The following is a 19,313-nucleotide window of genomic DNA, read 5'->3' as shown; positions in this document are numbered from 1 at the left end:
GAAGTGGGCCCTGGCATAGGACTTACATGTCGTGCAGCCCTGAAGAATAGTAGGATAAGGTGGGGCTGGGAGAGCGAGTCTGCTGCCGCGCCGGCTTGGCTGTGCGAGGAGGGACCGAGGGGCTGGTGGACTGAGGCTTTGCGCTGCGGGGCGGGACAGGCGGGGCGTTCAGGAGCCGGCATTCTTCCCTGACCTGGCGCAGAAGAGAACACGCGGGGTTAGCGACACTTGGACTACGCACAGGGCCAGCTCCCTCCCGGAGGGCCCAGTGGCTGCTCTTCTTACGTGACACCAGCAGGGGTGGAAGAAAGGGAGAGCAGACCTGAGCAAACAAGGACTGTGGGAAACAGGAGGCTGCCAGAGATGGAGCGATTTTGAAAGAAATGGTTTGGCAGGTGCTGCAGAAATGTAGCAAGTAATGGGAAGGACAGCGTGGTAAAGAGCCGGTGATGCACGAGGACACAGGACACAGGAGTAGGACGAAAATAAGGGCGTTAAGTGATCGCGATATGAACGAAGGATTCCATTCTCCTAGCGAGTTGTAGTTCTTCACTGTTCAAACTGAATTCGATTTGCTACAAACCTTAGGGAACAGTGGACCTTGTCTAGTGTAAAGGCTCCTTCTGAGGTTACAGTCGGGGCTTCTCACAGGTAACTGTGCACGTGAATCCCCTGGGGATCTTGTTTCATGCACATTCTGACTCAGTAGACCAAGAGTGGGGCCTGAGACTCTGCATCTCAAGCTCCCAGGTGATACGGATGCTGCTGGACCACGGACCACACTCTGAGAAACAAGGCGGCAGATGGCGTAACGAGGCAGCGCTCCAAGTCCGAAAAATACCGCCTCCCTCACCCTCCCTTCATCTTCACACCGGAGAGGGAGGCAGGTGACCTGTGCCATCCCTTGTCTGCCTTCGCCCCAGCTTGTTGCCGGCCTTCAGAATACGGTTCTTTTTAACGAGGCAGATATTTTTATGTACTTCTCTGTGTCAGACAGCAGGGGGCAGTTTACACCTGGTTCAGCTAGTCTACCCTTAACTACCCAGGTAAAAACAGCCAATTCTGACTTTGTAAAAAAAAAAAACAAAACACCACCACCCTTGCTTGCTTTTTAGGCTGTGTTCCCACCCATTTTTTTTCACCTTTGCCTTCGATTCCTCTGCCCCAGGGGCTCTGGGTAATGAAGACAATGAAACGGAGCTCCTGTTAGCTTTGCTTTGGAGTCTGCTTAAGACCAAATGAAATGGGCTCACGCTACACCGCGTCGTCTACCACCTACGCTGCACCCCGGCCCTCTAACTGGCTTCTGAGGCCTGATTCACTTGCTGGAGAAAACCAGATGTTAAAAAAGTCATGTGACCCCGGGGTGACCAGGCAAACCTCAATTCTAAGCGAAACAAGCCATTTAAAGTCTCAGCCGTTGCATTTCTCCCTGGGTCTGGGAATCACTGCTCCCACCCGGAGGACCCACCACCCTGGCTGTTGGGACCCAGTGGATACATTTTTTCTTCTGCAGCAGCCCTTTAGGCTAAAACAGAATATTGAGAGCAGCAGATTCTCTTCTCCAACAGCTGCGGGCGTTCTCTTTCTGAGCTTTTCAAAAGGTGGTGGTGGAGAAGGAAATGAGGTTTGGATAAGGAAGAGGGAGGCTTGCTTGTCAGCTGGCCCAGGGGGACTCTTGCCTCACTTTGGGGTCTTCTTAAGAAGATGGGAACCAACTAGGACACTGAAAAGTTCTGGCTGGATCACTCCACTCCCTGGCTCTTGGGAGCATACACTGGTTACAAAATAAGTAAGATATTGTGTCATCTTCCTTCTGTCTTGTCAGCGAATTGTATAGTAGCCAACTGTTTTTCTTTCTTAGGGAATGTCTTTAGAATCTGGGATGGATGGGTGCGGCTTTATAGATGTGCTTGGTTCTGTCTACGCTTAGAATAACAGGAATCATGGAAAACGAAGGAAGATAAGGAGTCCTTCGGTTAACTTTTCCATTTTAAAAATAAACAGTCACTTCTCAACATGGGATTAGAGAGAAGCGTCAGGAAAACAGGGTTAAGGCTGAATTTGATTTAGAAATTTGTAAATTTTGGAATTAGTCATTAAATACATTTCACTAGGGACCACTTACCTAGACGCCGATTATGCTATGCTGAGAGGTCGACTACACTGCATTTTAATTATCATCAGCTGACCTAGGTCTCGGAACACAGAAAAGCAGCCACTTGTAGTTGACTCTGACCTCTGGGAAGTCCTCTCTTCTCTTCTTATAACCCCAGACTCTCAAGGTTCTTGACCTCTGGTTCTGCCCCCTCCTTCCATAACTGGACAGTCCTAAAGAGCTTCCCCATAGGTTTCCCGGTGACAGGAGGGGCGGGGGAGGCAGCAGTAAAAAGAAGCATTTGTAGGTCACAGGGCCCGGCGAGGTGAGCTCGGCTGACCGGGACGTTTCCAGCTACGCTCCAAACAGCATTTGAAATATGGAAAGCTTCTGAAATGGCCACCTGACTCCTGAAAGGAGTTAAAGAACAAAGGTGTGTGTGTGTGTGTGTGTGTGTGTGTGTGTGTGTGTGTGTGTGATGGTGTCAGTGAGAAGATACTAACATGAGACCAAAGAAAGATTTCTTCCCTTGTCATGAGGGGGCAGTTTGGGTGTAATTGTGTGACTTCAATGGGAAAGAACTAGGCTTATTTGAAACCCATTTTGGAGAAAAGGTAGTTAAAAACAAAACAAAACCCGACTTCAGTGGGACCCCGTCGGCGACAAGAATTCAGCTGTAACACTGTGGAGGAACAAAACTAGTGAGCGCTACACCGGGCAGCTGCGGGAGGGCGGCGCTCTCGGGGTGAGCACGGCTGATGACCCTGTAGACGCGCCTCCCCGTGTTACTTTTAACTTGTGGCTGTAGATGTGGATGCTCCAGTGAAGTCATACTGCAGCATTTTATGGTAAAACTATATATGCTTTGGGGGAATGTATAAGTTTTGGGGTTCAGAAGTGATACACCCACACACTGTGAGGGTTTACTGTGCCATCTTACTTTCTATCTCGTACCTCCTTTTAACAGTAATTATTCTACTTCTCTTTGCTTCTTGATTTGGTTCATCATGGGACATTTATATCCAAGAGAAATGTAGCTGTGGCTTGAAATGAATTTTATCTGACAATAAAAGGCAATTTATAAGACCAGATGGCCAATCACCCTATTTTCAGTTTTTCCTCATATTCGATTTCACGTTTAAGTGGTACATTTTCAGCACATTCCTTCTAAAAGTCTCAGCATGTGGCTTTCATCTTGTTACTTCCCATCTCCAGTGGCCCCCCTTGACTGCTGGATAAAGTCCAGCTTCTCCTGTCTCCCACTGAGGCCTGCTGCAGTCTTTCTAGTGATTTCTTCTTGCTAGAGGAAATTATCCCATTTGATTCCATCTTTCTAGTTATTTCCCTCACTACTCCTCTATATGAATACATGGGTCCATCCAATGGGGCAGATTCCGTGTCACCTAAACACACCCTGTGCTTTCCTGCCTCTTGCTCTGCTTTAGTTCTTACTGCCCATCCCCTCCTGTCACTTCCTAAGGCCCAGCTCTAACTGTTACAGGCACGGTTTGGGACCATCACAAGTAGCCACCAGTACTTGTCATTGCTTCTGAACTCTGCCAACAGACTGTTTATATTTACTTACTTCTCATGTATATTCAATTAGCCTGAAAGTGGAAATGGTAGGGACCGTCGTCATTGTTCTTACTGCTCTGTGGATGGCAGAGTTTGGGGATTTGTCACCTCTGGCACAGATACGGCACACAGAATGCCAGGTGGAGGTTATTGGATGTCACAAAACAAATACAACAAGGCACTTTTATTTTCAAACTTATACCAAAAGAATGCCTTTTATATTTTAATGTGGAGACTGTTATTGATAAGTCATCTGGGCTCCATATTAATTTTTTTGTCTTCATATTGGTGTCAATCTAGGGGAAGAAAGGTGCCAGCAGACCTGGCCCCTATGAGCGCCATCAACTCTGCCATCACGACACTGGACATGGTGTCAGAGTGAAAATGACATTATTTCTGAACTGGGAAATGTTGTGGCTTCATTGTCAGCACCCCATCCCACTGCCCTGTAACTCCTATTCTAAATGAGGATGTAATAGAACACACTGTTCCCGACACACCATGCCTGACGGACTAGAGCCCTTCTCTGCCCTTCAGTGCAGCATTTAAGACTGAACTTCAAGGAGCAGTGCAGGGCGAGGGTGAGGTACTTGGATTCTCAGGAATAAACCCGGAACGCTGGTGCTAAGGGAGGGGATGGCGTTCTGTCTGAGGCAGGTGTTACTACCCATCGTGGATCATGGGTGACTTTTGCCTACTGGTAGGTAATTTCTGGTGATGAGTAGCTTGAGTGTTTACAGCCAAGCTCCTGGCACCTACTGGTTATGACAGGGTCAATGACCACAACACGGATTCAGGGAGAGCAGACTCCACCCGTACGTACCCAGAGCCTGGCTTCACAAGCAGTTCTCTGGTCTAAAGCCTTTCTTGTAAGTGGTTTTACTTCCAGCACAATCCTCTCATCCTTGCCGCTCCACAACAAGTCTTTCCCTTTTCTAAAGAAATGCTCAATGATTCAGTCTTATCAGAGATAAGATACCGGCTACCCAGGAGTAAGACACCTCTCCCCAGTGTTCAAGCAGCAGACTGTGAACCCAGAGCTAAACAGAAAGCTAATTTATTGCGAGGTGGAATTGGGGAGTTCTGCTCTTTCTAGAACCATCACTTCTCTTTAGTCTACGAGGCATATTCTCAGGGAGGCATATTTAAGTGACTGCCATCTAACACACAACATTTACTAGTGGGGTTTGAAGTAAGCTGTAGAAGGTGTCTGTCCTGAGGGCTAATGGCCGGGATCACAGGCACCATCTACTGCCCCTAGAAGTCCGAAGAACATTGTGTCGCTTTCCCTTTTCCTACAAACGACATTAATTCCATTTACTATTGACTTGTTCAATTATATGCTGAGCGCCCATCACGCGCTCACTGAGCTGGTGCTGAGTAAAGCAGACAAGAACGAGTAGCCCCTGGAATTAGCTGCGAGGGAGGCAGGAAGACCAACACAGGACTGAGATAAAAGTCGGTCCTGTAATAATAGAAGGTGGAATGAAGGTCAGTGGGAGCACCATGAATGCTTCAGGAGGGCGGGGGAAGAACAAACTCACAGGAAATTATACTGAGAAAGTCTGGAGGAGGAAGGAATTGTGAGTGTACAAAAGGTACAGAGCGATGCCCTGGACTGGGGGCTTAGAAGGCGAGACGAATCCTGATGCCACTTATCAGACAGACACTTAGAAGGAAGAACAGAGCTTGGGAGAAACCAAGGGGTTCAGTGTGGAAAAGAGTTCGAGCTCAGTGTTCTACTGAGAGAATCTGAAGTCCTGGTGGCACTGAGATCCCAGATGAGAAGGGAAGAGCGCTGAACCCCTAAGGGGCCAGTAGAGGAGGAGACCAAGGGGGAGAAACACAAGGGACCGCATCTCACCGCTCACGGCACAGAACAGTCCCCAGTGGCGTCAAGGAAGCAGATGGTGGGGAGGGCGGCTCAGGAGAGGGATGGTGTGAAGACGGAACGACGGCAGGAAGTCAGGGCAGGTCGGGAAGATATGTGACGGTTAGCAGGTCACTGGGGATCTCAGTGAATGAAGCTTGAGTTGAGTGAGGGGACCAGAGGCAGATTCCAGGGAGCCAAAGCCAGAACAGGAGGCGAGGGTGGAGTTAGTGAGGACAGACCACTCTTTTCAAGGAGGAAGGAAGCGGCTGGGAAGGGGGAGACAGCTATTAGAAAGGGATAGTGGATTGAATGAGGCATGGCCTTTTTCTTTTTAACTTGGAAGAAACCTGAAAACGTGCCTAGGTAGGTACATGCACGTGTGTAACCTGGAGGGTAAGTGCACATTGACTTCTGGGACGGAGAGGAGAACACATTTCCCCACTGCTCTCTGCCTTCACCATGCCAGCACTGGCCACGCAAAACCAGAAAAATAATCAATGGCAGCTTATTATCTAACAGTGAAAGCAAAGATGGACACACCCAATAAAATAAACGGCTTTGGAAAGCTTCGTGTTACTATGTGGAGGTGGTTGACAAAGTCAAAACCCAACTCCAACCTGTGGTCAGAATCTCGTGCGTCACGGAATGGGGCTATTTATTTTCTGAATACTCTCCAGAAAGTGTAACTTGATTTCCCGACTCCTGGAATAGGTTATTTAAGCATCCTTTCCCCTCCCCACTCCTCACAGCTATAAGTCTGTTTAGTTGGGAGGAAACTGAGCCCGGGGTGAAGGACCAATAATTTGTGAAAAATGGAAAACAAGGTCTTCTCCCTAAATAGCCACATGTTAAAGATAACGCATGAGAATTTATTACAAATACAAAGCTCATTATTGCATGGCTGGAAACAGGGTTAAATGTAAATGTTTAGAAGACAAAAATTCACACATTACATACAATTGGAGTATTTTATACACGTATGAACTACTTTCTTCTGTGACATTATCTTTCCCTGACACTTCCTAGGGATTAAAAGAATACAACAAGCAAAAGACACACAACGTGCTTATGAAACTGCACAGTGTAGGAATGGGGGCTCTTTGGTATGATGATGTTTCTTGGAAAGTCTTAGTTTCTCAGAACTCCCTACTCGTCTTCTATGGAAGAAATGACACTTTCACACCCCTTCACTAACTGGACCAAAGAGACAGCTTAGGAAAACAGAAAACTTACTATGAAATGTTCTTTGCTGAACTTTTTTGGGGGAAAAAAAACCAATTTCATAGCAGCAATTATTCAACTTTTAAATACAAGGCAATGGACCTGGAGACACTTGCCGACAAGGCCTCACATTTCCTTGTCTACAGTCTAAAATCTGCCACCACATACCTGTGGGTGAAAATCTCGGCTCAAAGACCACACTGCTTGGAACTGTGGGCAGTCACTAACGGGCTTCGGCCATCCTTAGGCGGACTAAGGATCGTGTTGTTTCTATGTTGACACTAATTCAGAAAACACACACACTATAGGGGAGCTCGATCTAAAACTGGACTCACCTTTACCATGAGTTTTCTTCTCTAAAAAGCTGACTTCGGGATAATGTCAGTGTTGCAAAGAAAGGAGTTTTGTAACCATGCTTCCCTGAACTTTGTAACTTTGCCTTCACTGCATGCCCTCTGCCCTGTATTTTACATTTCTTCCCACACTCCCTCTCCCAGATAACAAAATCATTACAGCCTTAAGAAATCTTATTTATAAAGAGGCTTTTATACAATGAGTTCACAACCCTGTCACATACCCATCAGGGGTATTTTCAGCCAAACAAATTAAAGTTTTACAGTGACAACATGGCAATAAATGAACATCTATCTGATGAATTACACCAGGGCAGATGTGATTTACAGTTGAAATCCTGATTCTCAGATGTGTGCGTTTCTTTTTCCCATTGTGTATGCGGATGATAAGGACCTAAGGCAGGCCTGGGTCTGCAATGGCCTCCAACCTCCAGGCCTCAGGCAAGGGAGTCAAGGCAGAGGGCACAGCAGGCCGCTACTGGGAAACAAGAAGGGCACGCAGTTCTGAAAAGAATACTTGTTTAAGTTCCAGGGTGCTTCCCTGGACTCCAAAGAAAGACTATGCCATTGGGGCAGAGAATAAAGACCTTTTCTGAGCAAGGAGTATAATGCATGATAGATATATTTAAATAGTATATAACTTTCCCATTAATGTGATTTTGTGCAAGTGGTAAACCCAAGAGTGCAGATTTGAAACAAGGGCTATCCCATAGAATGTTACAATGACTTTATTAACATTCTAATCATTGAGACTTTCGGCAGACACAGGAGAAAATTTCTTGGCCTAGAAGGTTTCATTTAAAAATAAATAACCTACACAAAACCAAAGGCAATTAGTTTCAAAATTACCAAAACACAATAATAATTCAGTCCTTATTTCAATTAACAAATGGGAAACGTAGGTATGGCTTACTCACAGAATACTCCTCAAAAGCTGTAATTAAAATTAATTAAATGTCAGATGCCTTAGGAGACCACATTAATTAGTGGAATCCTGAGTGAATCCTTTTGTAGAGCAATTATTTTGAAAAGTAAATAATCACTTCCAGATTAATCTTTTTATTACCTAAATTTGACTATCAATACACCAGGTTTATTTAAGAAAATCTCTCCTTTAGTTCCTTCTCTAGTGTATTTATTTTAGCTTTAATTTATATCACTTAAAAACTTTTTTGACTGGAATGTAGATATACTATACCTAGTTTAGATATAGTAGTGTATGTTAATCCCAAGCTCCAAATTTATCCCTCCCCCCTTGTCTTCTCTAATATTAATAGTCAGTAGGAGAAAGCCCAAAGACAAAATAAAAATTCAGAGTAGAATCAATTCTTTTTTTAAAAATTTATTTTATTGAAGTACAGTTGATTTATAATGTTGTGTTAATTTCTGCTGGGTAGCAAAGTGATTCAGTTATACATATATGCACACATTCTTTTTCATATTCTTTTCCATTATGGTTATCTCAGGATATTGAATATAGTTCCCTGTACGTACAGTAGGACCTTGTTGTTTATTCTATACATAATATTTTGCATCTGCTAATCCGAAACTCCCAATCTGTCTCTCCCTCCCCCTCCCTCCCCGCTGGAAACCACAAGTCTGTTCTCTGTCTGTGAGTCTGCTTCTGTCTTGTAGATAAGTTCATTTGTGTCATATTTTAGATTCCACATATAAGTGATATCGTATGGTATTTATCTTTCTCTTTCTGTCTTACTTCACTTAGTATGATCATCTCTAGGTCCATCCATGTTGCTGCAAATGGCATTATTTCATTTTTTTCTTTTTAATAACTGAGTAGTATTCCATTGTATATACGCACCACATCTTTTTTTATCCATTCATCTGACAATGGACGTTTAGGTTGTCTCCGTGTCCTGGCTATTGTGAACAGTGCTGCTATGAACATAGGGAGACATGTATCTTTTTGAATTATAGCTTTGTCTGGATATATGCCCCGGAGTGGGATTACTGGATCATATGGCAACCCTATTTTTAGTTTTTTGAGGAACCTCCATATTGTTTTCCATAGTGGCTGCACCAATTTACATTCCCACCAACAATGCAGGAGGGCTCCCTTTTCTCCACACCCTTCCAGCATTTGTTGTTTGTAGATTTTTTAATGATGGCCATTCTGACGAGTGTGAGGTGATACCTCATTGTAGTCTGGATTTGCATTTCTCTAATAATTAGCGATCTTGAGCATCTTTTCATGTGCCTGTTGGCCATCTGTATGTCTTCTTTGGAGAAATGTCTACTTAGGTCTTCAGCCCATTTTTCAATTGGGTTGTTTGCTTTTTTGTTGTTGAGTTGTATGAGCCGTTTGTATATTTTGAAAATTAAGCTCTTGTCGGTCACATCATGTGCAAATAGTTTCTCCCAGTCTGTAGGTTGTCTTTTCGTTTTACAGTTTCTCTTGTTGTAAAAAAGTGTGTAAATGTGATTAGGCCCCACTTGTTTATTTTTGCTTTATTTCTACTGCCTTGGGAGACTGACCTAAGAAAACACTGGTACGATTTATGTCAGATAATGTTTTGCCTATGTTCTCTCCTAGGAGTTTTATGGTGTCATGTCTTATATTTAAATCTTTAAGCTATTTTGAGTTTATTTTCATGTATGGTGTGAGGGTGTGTTCTAACTTCATTGATTTACACGTGACTGTTCAACTTTCCCAACACCACGTGCTGAAGAGACTTTTTTTCCCATGTTATATTCTTGCCTCCTTTGTCAAAGATTGACTGTAGGGGTGTGGGTTTAATTCTGGGCTCTCTATTCTGTTCCATTGATCCATATGCTGTTTTTGTGCCAATACCACACTGTTTTGATTACTGTAGCTTTGTAGTATTGTCTGAAGTCTGGGAGGGTTATGCCTTCAACTTTGTTTTTTTTCCTCAGGATTTCTTTGGCGATTCTGGGTCTTTTGTGATTCCATATAAAATTTAAGATTATTTGTTCTAGTTCTGTGGAAAATGTCATGGGTAATTTGATAGGGATATCCATTACATGGGTAGATTGCTTTGGGAAGTATGGTCATTTTAACAATATTAATTTTTCCAATCCAAGAGCATGGGAATATCTTTCCGTTTCTTTGAATCATCTTCAATTTCCTTTATTAATGTTTTATAGTTCTCAGCATACACGTCTTTCACCTCCTTGGTCGGGTTTTTTTTTTTTTTAAGATTGACTTTTAAAAACAATTATTTTTTTTGGCTGCGTTGGGTCTTAGTTGTGGCATATGGGATCTTTTTGTTGTGGCGTATGGGCTTAGTTGCCCTGCAGCATGTGGGATCTTAGTTCTCTGACCAGGGATCGAACTGGCGTCCCTTGCATTGAAGACAGATTCTTCTACTGGACCACCAGGGAAGTCCTGGTCAGGTTTATCCCTTTTTTTTTTTTGATGTGATTAGAAGGGCTTTTTTTTTTTAAACATTCCCTTTCTGATATTTCATTGTTAGTGTAAAGAAATGCAACAGATTTCTGTATGTTAATCTTATATCCTGCTAACTTGCTGAATTTGTGCATCAGTCTAGTAGTTTTTGTATGGAGTCTTTAGGGTTTTCTATATATAGTATCATGTCATCTGCATATAATGACAATTTTACCTCTTCTCTTCCAATTTGGATAACTTTTATTTCTTTTTCTTGTCTGACTGCTGTGGCTAGGACTTCCAATACTATGTTGAATAGAAATGGTGAGAGTAGGCATCCTTGTCTTGTTCCAGAATTTAGTGGGAAGGCTTTCAGCTTTTCACTGTTGAGTATTATTATACTGCCGGTGGGTTTGTGGTAAATAGCTTTTACTATGTTGAGATATGTTCCCTCTATACCCACTTTGGTAAGAGTTTTTATGGTGAATGGATGCTTTTTCTGCATCTACTGAGTGATCATTTGGTTTTTGTCTTTTCTTTTGTTGATGTGGTGTATCACATTGATTAATTTGCTATGTTGAACCATCCTTGTGACCCTGGGATGAATCCAACTTGGTTGTGGTGTATGATCTTTTTTATGTGTTGTTGGATTTGCTTTGCAAATATTTTGTTGAGAATTTTTGCATCTATATTCATCAAAGATATTGGCCTGTAATTTTCTTTTTTGGTACTGTCTTGGTCTGGCTTTGGTATCAGGGTGATGGTGGCTTCATGGAATGTCTTTGGGCATACATTCCTTCCTTCCTCTTCAATCTTCTGGAAGAGTATGAGAAGGATCAGTATAAGTTCTTTTTTCTATGTTTGGTAGAATTCACCTGTGAAACCATCTGGTCCTGGACTTTTGTTTGTAGGGAGTTTTTAAAATTACGGATGCTATTTCACTTCTAGTGATCTGTCTGTTCAAATTATCTATTTCTTCTTGATTCAGTTTTGGTGGGCTGTACGTTTCTAGAAACTTGTCCATTTCTTCTAGGTTGTTGAATTTGTTGGCATATAATTGTTCATAGTATTCTCTTATTTTATTTTGTATTTCTGTGGTATCAGTTATTTCTCCTTTCTTATTTTGTATATGTGGGTCCTCTTTCTTTTCTCTTTGGTGAGCCTAGCCAGAGGTTTGTCAGTTTTGTTTACCCCTCAAAGAACCAGCTCTTGTTTTTTTTGATTTTTTTCTATTGCTTTTTAAATCTCTATTTTATTTATGTCCTCTCTGATCTTTATTATTTCCTTCCTTCTCACTTTAGATTTTATTTTTTTTTCTAATTCTTTTAGGTGGTAGGTTAGGTTGTTTGAGATTTTTCCTGTTCTTTGCGGAAGGCATGTATCACTATGAACTTCTCTCTAAGAACTGCTTTTGCTGCATCCCATAGATTTTGTATGGTTGTGTTTTTATTTTCATTTGTCTCAAAGTATTTTTTGATTTCCTCTTTCATTTTGTTGTTCACCCACTGGTTTTTTAGTACCATGTTGTTGTCTCCATGTAATCATTTTTTTCTTATTTCTTTTCCTGTGGTTGATTTCTAGTTTCATGCCATTGTGGTCAGAAAAGAAACTTGAAATAATTTCTATACTCTTAAATTTGTTGAGGCTTGTTTTGTGCCCTTGTATGCGGTCAATCCTAGAAAATGTTCTGTGTGCACTTGAAAAGAATGTGTATTCTGGTTTTTTTCTGGATGTAATGTCCTAAAAGATATCAATTAAGTCTAACTGTTCTATTGTATCCTTTAGGATCTCTGCTGCCTTACTGATTTCTGTCTAGAAGATGTGTCTATTGATGTGAGTGGGGTGTTAAAGCCTTCTACTATTATTGTATTCCCATCAATTTCTCCCTTTATGTCTATTGGTATTTGTTTTATGTATTTGGATGCTCCTATATTGGGTGCATATATTTTGAGGATGTAATATCCTCTTCCTGTCTTGATTCCTTTATCACTATATAGTGTCCTTCTTTATCTTTATGGCCTTTGTTTTAAAGTCTATTTTGTCTGACATGAGTAGTGAGACCCCCACTTTTCTGTCATTTCCATTTGCATGAGATATCTTTTTCCATCCCCTTTCAGTCTGTGTGTCCTTTGCCTTAAAGTGGATGTCTTTTTTATGTGTTGCCTACAATAAGCAGCATATTATAGGCTCTTGTTTTTTAATCCAACCTGCCATTCCCCTGTCTTTTGATTGGAGCATTTAGTCTACTGACAAAGTAATTATTAATAGATATCTATTTATTGCCATTTTAAACCTTGTTTTCCAGTTGATTTTGTATTTCTTCTTTGTCCCTTTCTTTTTCTTTTTGTGGTTTATGATTTCCTGTTATATTATGCTTGTGTTCTCTTCTTTTTGGTTTTTGTAAGTTGATTTTATGTGTTGATTCGTGGTTACCTTGTTTTTCAAGTATTTTAACCCCTTCCTATCTACTTGCTTTTAGACTGGTAGTCATATAGGCTCAAACACATTCTAAAAAAAAACAAACAAAAAAGTCTACATTTTATTACTCTCCTCTCCCACATTTTATGATTTTGATGTCCTCTTTTACATCTTCATATTTATCCTTTTGCTTTTCATTGTGGCTGTCATCACTTTCACAAAAATCTTTTTGATTTTTAAAAAAATCCATCTACTGGCTTATTAAGTGATTTACTTTCCAATTGCGATTTTCTCTTTCCTATACCTTCTTGCTTCTCTTCCATTTAGAGAAGACCTTTCAATATTTCTTTTAGGATAAGTTTAGTATTGCTGTATTCTTTTAGTTTTTGCTTGTCTGAGAAATTCTTTCTCTCTCCTTCTATTCTAAATGATAATCTTGCTAGGTAGCATATCCTAGGTTGCAGATTTGTCCCTTTCAGAACTTTGACTATATCTTGCCATTCCCTTCTGTCCTGCAAATGTTTCTATTGAGAAATTAGCTGACAGCCTTATGGGGGGGTTCCCTTGTAATTAACTCTTTGTTTTTCTGTTGCTGCCTTTAGAATCCTCTCTTTAACTTTTACCATTTCTATTATAATATGGCTTGGTGTAGGTCTGTTTGGGTTCATCTTGTTTGGGACCCTCTGTGCTTCCTGTACCCGGATATCTGTTTCCTTCTTTAGGTTCGGGAAGTTTTCAGCCATAATTTCTTCAAACACATTTTTGAACCCCTTTTCTCTTTCTTCTTCTGGGATCCCTATTATGTGTAGATTGGCATGCTTTATATTATCCCATAGGTTTCTTATTTTGCTTTCATTTTTTTTTCCCCCCAATTTGGCCTTCTGTGTTCTGATTGGATGATTTCCATTATTCTATCTTCCAGAACACTTATTCTTTCTTCTGCATTATTCAATCTGCTATTCATTGCCTTTAGCTCAGTCAGTTTTCATCTCAGCAAATGAGTTTTCTAATTTTTCCTGGCTCCTCTTTTATAGTTTCTAGTTCCTTTTTACAGCAATCTGCATTCCTATTGATAGCCCTTCTTAATTCCTTCAGTATTTTCATGATCTCCTTTTAAACTTGGTGTCTATTAGACTGAAGAGGTCTGTTTCATTGTTTGTTCTTTCAAGGGAATTCTCTTCATCTTTTAATTGGGAGTGTTTCCTCTGCTTCTTAATTTTATTTATATTTCTCTCACTCTATGAATTTAGGAGAAACAATTATCTACTGTGGTCTTGGAGGGCTATTTTTATGTGGGAGCATCCTTTGTAGCCTGGGTTCGTGTTTTTGGTGCAAGGCTGTTTTTAGTATGCATGTCCTGCCGCCTCTTACCTCAGTGTTTGCTGGTTGTAGAGTAGAATTAATTCTTATAGCTCAATTCTTAAGAATCAGTTCTCTCGGTTTTTAAACAATACATTTTTATGACTTTTTCTTAATTTGGGTAGTCTTGTGAGGGCCCTCATTCTGTAGGGTGGACACATCCAGGTGTGACACCTGGTAGCACCATGACCTAGCCTCGCCATGCCTAATGGAATTAGTCAAGGCAACTTCTCAGCTTTAGTATTTCTAGAGACGTTTTCCTAGGAATTTCAGTTTCTTGACACATATTTGCAGCCTTAGAACCACATGTGGCTTTTTCAATAGGTACTCTATAGTTCTACAAAACCCCCAAATCCCCCATGAAAGGATTACATATTATTGGGGCCCACAGGATGCTGAGCATTTCTGTAGCTCTTTTCTTGGTTTGTCATGATTACAATTTTGGCTCCACAGGTAGGTAACTATAACACATAACATCTAGCTTATCAAGCAGACATTTTAAAAGCCAGATGAAAAGAATGTTTTGCTACTTTTCAAGCCTGTTAGGATGCACTTTTGGAATGCGGGGATGACTGTCCCCTGCCTGTGTGCCAGGCTCTCTGCTGGTCTGTCTGTGGAGGTAGGTATCCTTGTCCCCATCAGCTTCCACGACTCTCTGGAGAGGCCTTACACCTCAGGCAAGGAAGGACAGGGGAAATAACCTCCAAAAAATTATTTTCTATCTAACCCTAAAAAAGAATGCATCCCATATTAAGTTACCGCTACTATTTATTGAATGCTTACCGAGTGCCAGGGAAAACTGCCAAGTACTTTGTATAATACAATAATGCAATGAAGACGCTGTTATTAACTGCCACAGGAACTGACTCAGAAAGTTAAATAGTTTGCCCAAGGTGTGAAGCTATGAAGCTACTAAGTGGCAGAGTGAGGACGCAAATCCACGTGTGGCTCTTAGACATGATGTTTCGTGCCTCTAATGACCCATCACATAGTGTGGCAGATCACTCCTCTCTGCTCCTGGTGAAATTCCACTGAGAAGGGAAATGAAGACTCTCAGGACGCTTGGTGTCCCCCTGCTATTTTCTCATCAGCTGCTCAGTCTGCAGATTCAGACTCCTGGATAGTGCAGTCTTTTCGGGCACCTACTGAACTAGGTGCAGTGTAGATCTGGATTAAATTCGCCCTTTATGTCTTACTTTTCTCAAACATCAATAAGACAGTGTGCTCCATTACAGGAACTTTATGTATGATGGACTTCAGCCTTATAACAATGAATGTATGCTACCACAATCCATCTTACAATTCAGTCCCTACACCCTGCTTCTCGTGTTGTCACTGTCAGGGGGCATCCTGTCAATCCCAAAGGTTAACAAATTCTTCATCCACACTGCAGGAAGACTTGCTTTAAACCAGTGGTTTCGACCTAGAGCTCCTTTTATGATTTTTCTTTCATGAATCTCAAGAATCACTGCCACGTTACCATCCAACCAAGAGTGAATGCACTTTTGTTTTTCTGTTACTAAAGACAGAGGACATGAATTTATCCCTGGGTTCTGGGGTCCTCAGGTTTGATACTACTGCACACATAGCTATAGAAGAGTTGTGATCCAGTAGTTTTGATACTGATTTGTAATTTACTGCATTGACCAGAAAAGTCTGAGTCAAACGAACATTCTATTTATAGATTTCATGCACTATCAAGCCTTCCCGTCACTGCTCTCCAAAATGGCATCTTCCAAAGAGGAAAAAAAAAAAAAAAAAACCACCAAAAAAAAGGCAGCTCTTGAAGACTGTCACTTGTAGAGTGTATCTGGGTAAATATTTTAGACATTATCAGCCAACAGCCAGAAAATTAAAATTATGGAATGAGGCCCACAATGTTACGAAATAGAGGATGTGTTTGGAACATATGAACCAATTAAGGATAACCCACTCAAGAGGAACTGTCAGGTCATTCTGATTTGAGGGCACTCTGCTCAATTTAAAAAAAATGAAAATGTCACCATTCAGTGAGCTGGGCAGCTCCCCAGCTTGGGCTCATCTGCAACAATTTCTCTTCTGTGCCTGGAACCAGGAGCTGTTTACTCTTCCCTGGGATGTTCCAGTTAGGGGGGGAATAGCCTCTTATTGTTGGGAAAGGTAAGTGGCAGTGTTTTGTGTTTAAAGAAAAAAAACCTTTGTATTTAACGATCTTTACAAAGGTACAGACTAGAGCATAATTCTAAGTAGCCACATCAAGTACAAAGTATATTAACAGGGCTGAACTGATTACTCCTCCACTGAGGATTTTCTCTTTGGCCCCATAGCCTAGTTTTCCATTTTAGCATATGGGTAGGACGGTGGTCAAGCATTAACCAGATGATGCCGGAACTGCAGCACACTGCTGGAAACATAGCAAGAATTACTGTTGAAGGAGAAAGATTTTTATCTCACTTACAGAAACAAAGACTGTCAAAATCTGCTGGAGAAAGAGCACAGATATTTGCTGTAACTTAGGACCCTGAAGTAGGGAGTGAAGAATAGAATAAGGAGAAAAGGCACAGGCTGACATACACTGTAGTGGAGCCACTGTCCCTCTAGATATTAACGTGACTGGGACACGGACTGTGGCAAAGCAGCGTTCATTTGCCAATTATCAGCTCTGCTTCCCTTTCTATGGCCTAGCTTTTTCCCAGGACCCACCCCACTGTCACTATCCAAAGAAGTTTAATTCTGTGGGAGCACTTGAATTTATGCCCCATTAAAGTTCCCTTTTGAAAGCTACAAGCTGAAGCCACATCTAACAATTATGACGTTCTCCGGATCCCACGCACATCCTAAAACTGGAAAATTTGTTTCATGGTCACAGAACCAATAAAAAACATGACTTCATTTGAAATGCCTAATTCTTAAAAAAAGAAAATTAAGTAATTTCAGGTGTTTATAAAAAGTCTTTATGATTAGAGCATTCTATAAACACCGAATATGCTCTGAGAAGGTTCTCTTATGTCATAAGAAATTACGGCTTAGACTGGAGGCCCACACCTTTTCTTCTGCTGTGAGATTTGCTTTTAGTTTCAAATTTAACTCTAACGTTTTTCTTTTAGTACGAGGGTCAAGATAGGGCCTCTTAATATTTGTGTTCTTACTCATCTTTCACTAGCCTCAGTGAAAACAATCACTGCCAGTTTCTTACCTCAAGACTTGGTTATGTAAATAACTGGGTGGGACCACCTTGGATGAGTCAATCAATCAGTCAACAAACAGGAGTCCCCGTTATGTGCCAGGTGGGACCAGAGTTCTATAGGAAAAGCTCATGTGGTCACATTCCTATTGAAGAGAAGGCTCCAAGCTTCAAGCAACATCACATACACAGGTAAGTTGAGACATCCCTAAAAATGCCTAAAGTACTTACTAGGAGTGTCCCCTCACCTTTTACCTGTTTTTTGGGGGAACACCATCTGACATGAATAAAAGAACCAAGGACTCTGACTCCACCAAGACTTCCCCCAAATATTCCACAACCCCTACTGGATATGGGGATCTCTGGGCTTGTGCCTTAAGATCCCTGGTAGATCTTGTAAGGAGCAGGGGAAAGTAGAGACCTGCAATTTCTGGGGAGTTGTTATGTCCTGGAATAAACAGCTGGAGGTGGGTCTTCTCTCAGGAAAGCTTTGCAGCAATGAGGGCTCTGCATGGACAGCTATGTATGACGCCCAGCGCCAAGTGCTGCCTGGTGTCCAGAGCTGTCCGTGACCTGGTTCCAGCCTTGAAGACACCACTGCCCTTCATACTCCCTCTTCAACCCTATTCCACTCGCCCAGCAGAACTCTGCGTTTTCCCTCATCTGCCCTTGCCTTTGCTCAAGCCATTCTGTCTGGAACGCCCTTCTTTCCCATCTCTCTGCTCTTTCCATTCATGTATATACTCTCGGCTCATCTGAAATGTCATCTCCATGAAGGCTTCTCTTGCACAACTAGAAGTTCTTTTCTCCTCTGAACTCCCCCCATACATGACCTATGTATATTTCCCACATTTTAACTTGTATAGTAGTCCTCTCTTTTCACCTGTTACCTTCCCTACAAAAGGGGAAGTTGCTAGAGTCCAGGGTCATGATTTCAGTGGTCACTGATGGTGACTTTTCTAGTATCTAGCCCATGGTTTTGATACGAGGCTCTACACAGCCCTGTGTTTCCAGAGAGGTGTCCTGAGACCACCTGGTGGGGGCAAAGTAGACAGGGCCAAGGGGAGATCCCATCCCTCCAATCTGTCCTTCAGTCAGATGGGTTTTGATTGTAGTTCTTCTATTTATTGTGATCTGTATTAGTTTTCTTTTAAAGGATTCTGCTAGAGATAGAAAAAAAGGAAACCACTACCACAGATACTGTCAAATAAATGAACAGAATTACACTCTATGCCTCAAGCGCTTTCTCCCTTCAGATATAATGAAACCCAATGATCAAAAATGAGTCGTGAAGGTTCAGAGTGCCTGTCAATCAAAGAACATGGTCAAAACAGAGGGCTCTTTCTCCTGTCCTGTATGACCCTTTACATTAAAATCTGATAGACTCCTCCTCAGCTGAGTGAGTTACATTTGAGGTGGTAAGCAAAACCGGGCTGGCACCTGTGTGTGTGTATGTGTGGTGTGTAAGTGAGCATCCCCATGATGCTTTGATCTCAATGTAACTGTGAGGAGAGTTACAAATGATGCTGATGTCTCTTGATCTCTCCTTCCCCCAAATAAATCCACTCCTCCTTCAGTCCGCATCAGCGGTAAGTGGCACTAATAATCCACTCTGCTGCTCAGGCTACAAATCTAGGAGTTTCTCCTGATTTCTCTCTTTCCTTCACTACCCACATCCAATTTAATCAGTAAATACTGTTGGTTCCACCTCTGAAACATGATCCGAAGCAGCTCGTTTCTCCCTGCCATCTGCTGCTACCAACTGCTGTGGTTCAGGGTGTCATCATTTCATACCTGTTACCATATTCATCCCTCTTATCTGGTCTCCACCTTCTGCTCTCCCCTCGCTGTTATCCCTTCTCTAGGCAGCATGTTTAAACCTCTCCTAA

The 19,313-nt window shown here is 41.9% G+C and overlaps 1 protein-coding gene across 4 annotated transcripts in view; it reads right to left on the bottom strand.

The window, feature by feature from the left end:
* The window catches only part of GAREM1 (GRB2 associated regulator of MAPK1 subtype 1), a 207,979-nt gene that overhangs the window by 6,552 nt on the left and 182,114 nt on the right, over positions 1-19,313 (bottom strand). For all 4 annotated transcript variants that reach the window (XM_032603229.1, XM_032603230.1, XM_032603231.1 and 1 more), the window contains one exon: positions 27-193. In XM_032603229.1, coding sequence (XP_032459120.1) covers positions 27-193 — 167 coding nt within the window. The remainder of the gene's footprint in view (positions 1-26; positions 194-19,313) is intronic.

This window comes from Phocoena sinus, chromosome 14 (assembly GCF_008692025.1).
Source record: "Phocoena sinus isolate mPhoSin1 chromosome 14, mPhoSin1.pri, whole genome shotgun sequence".
Classification (NCBI taxonomy): domain Eukaryota; kingdom Metazoa; phylum Chordata; class Mammalia; order Artiodactyla; family Phocoenidae; genus Phocoena; species Phocoena sinus.
This window is presented reverse-complemented; position numbering and strand designations above follow the sequence as displayed.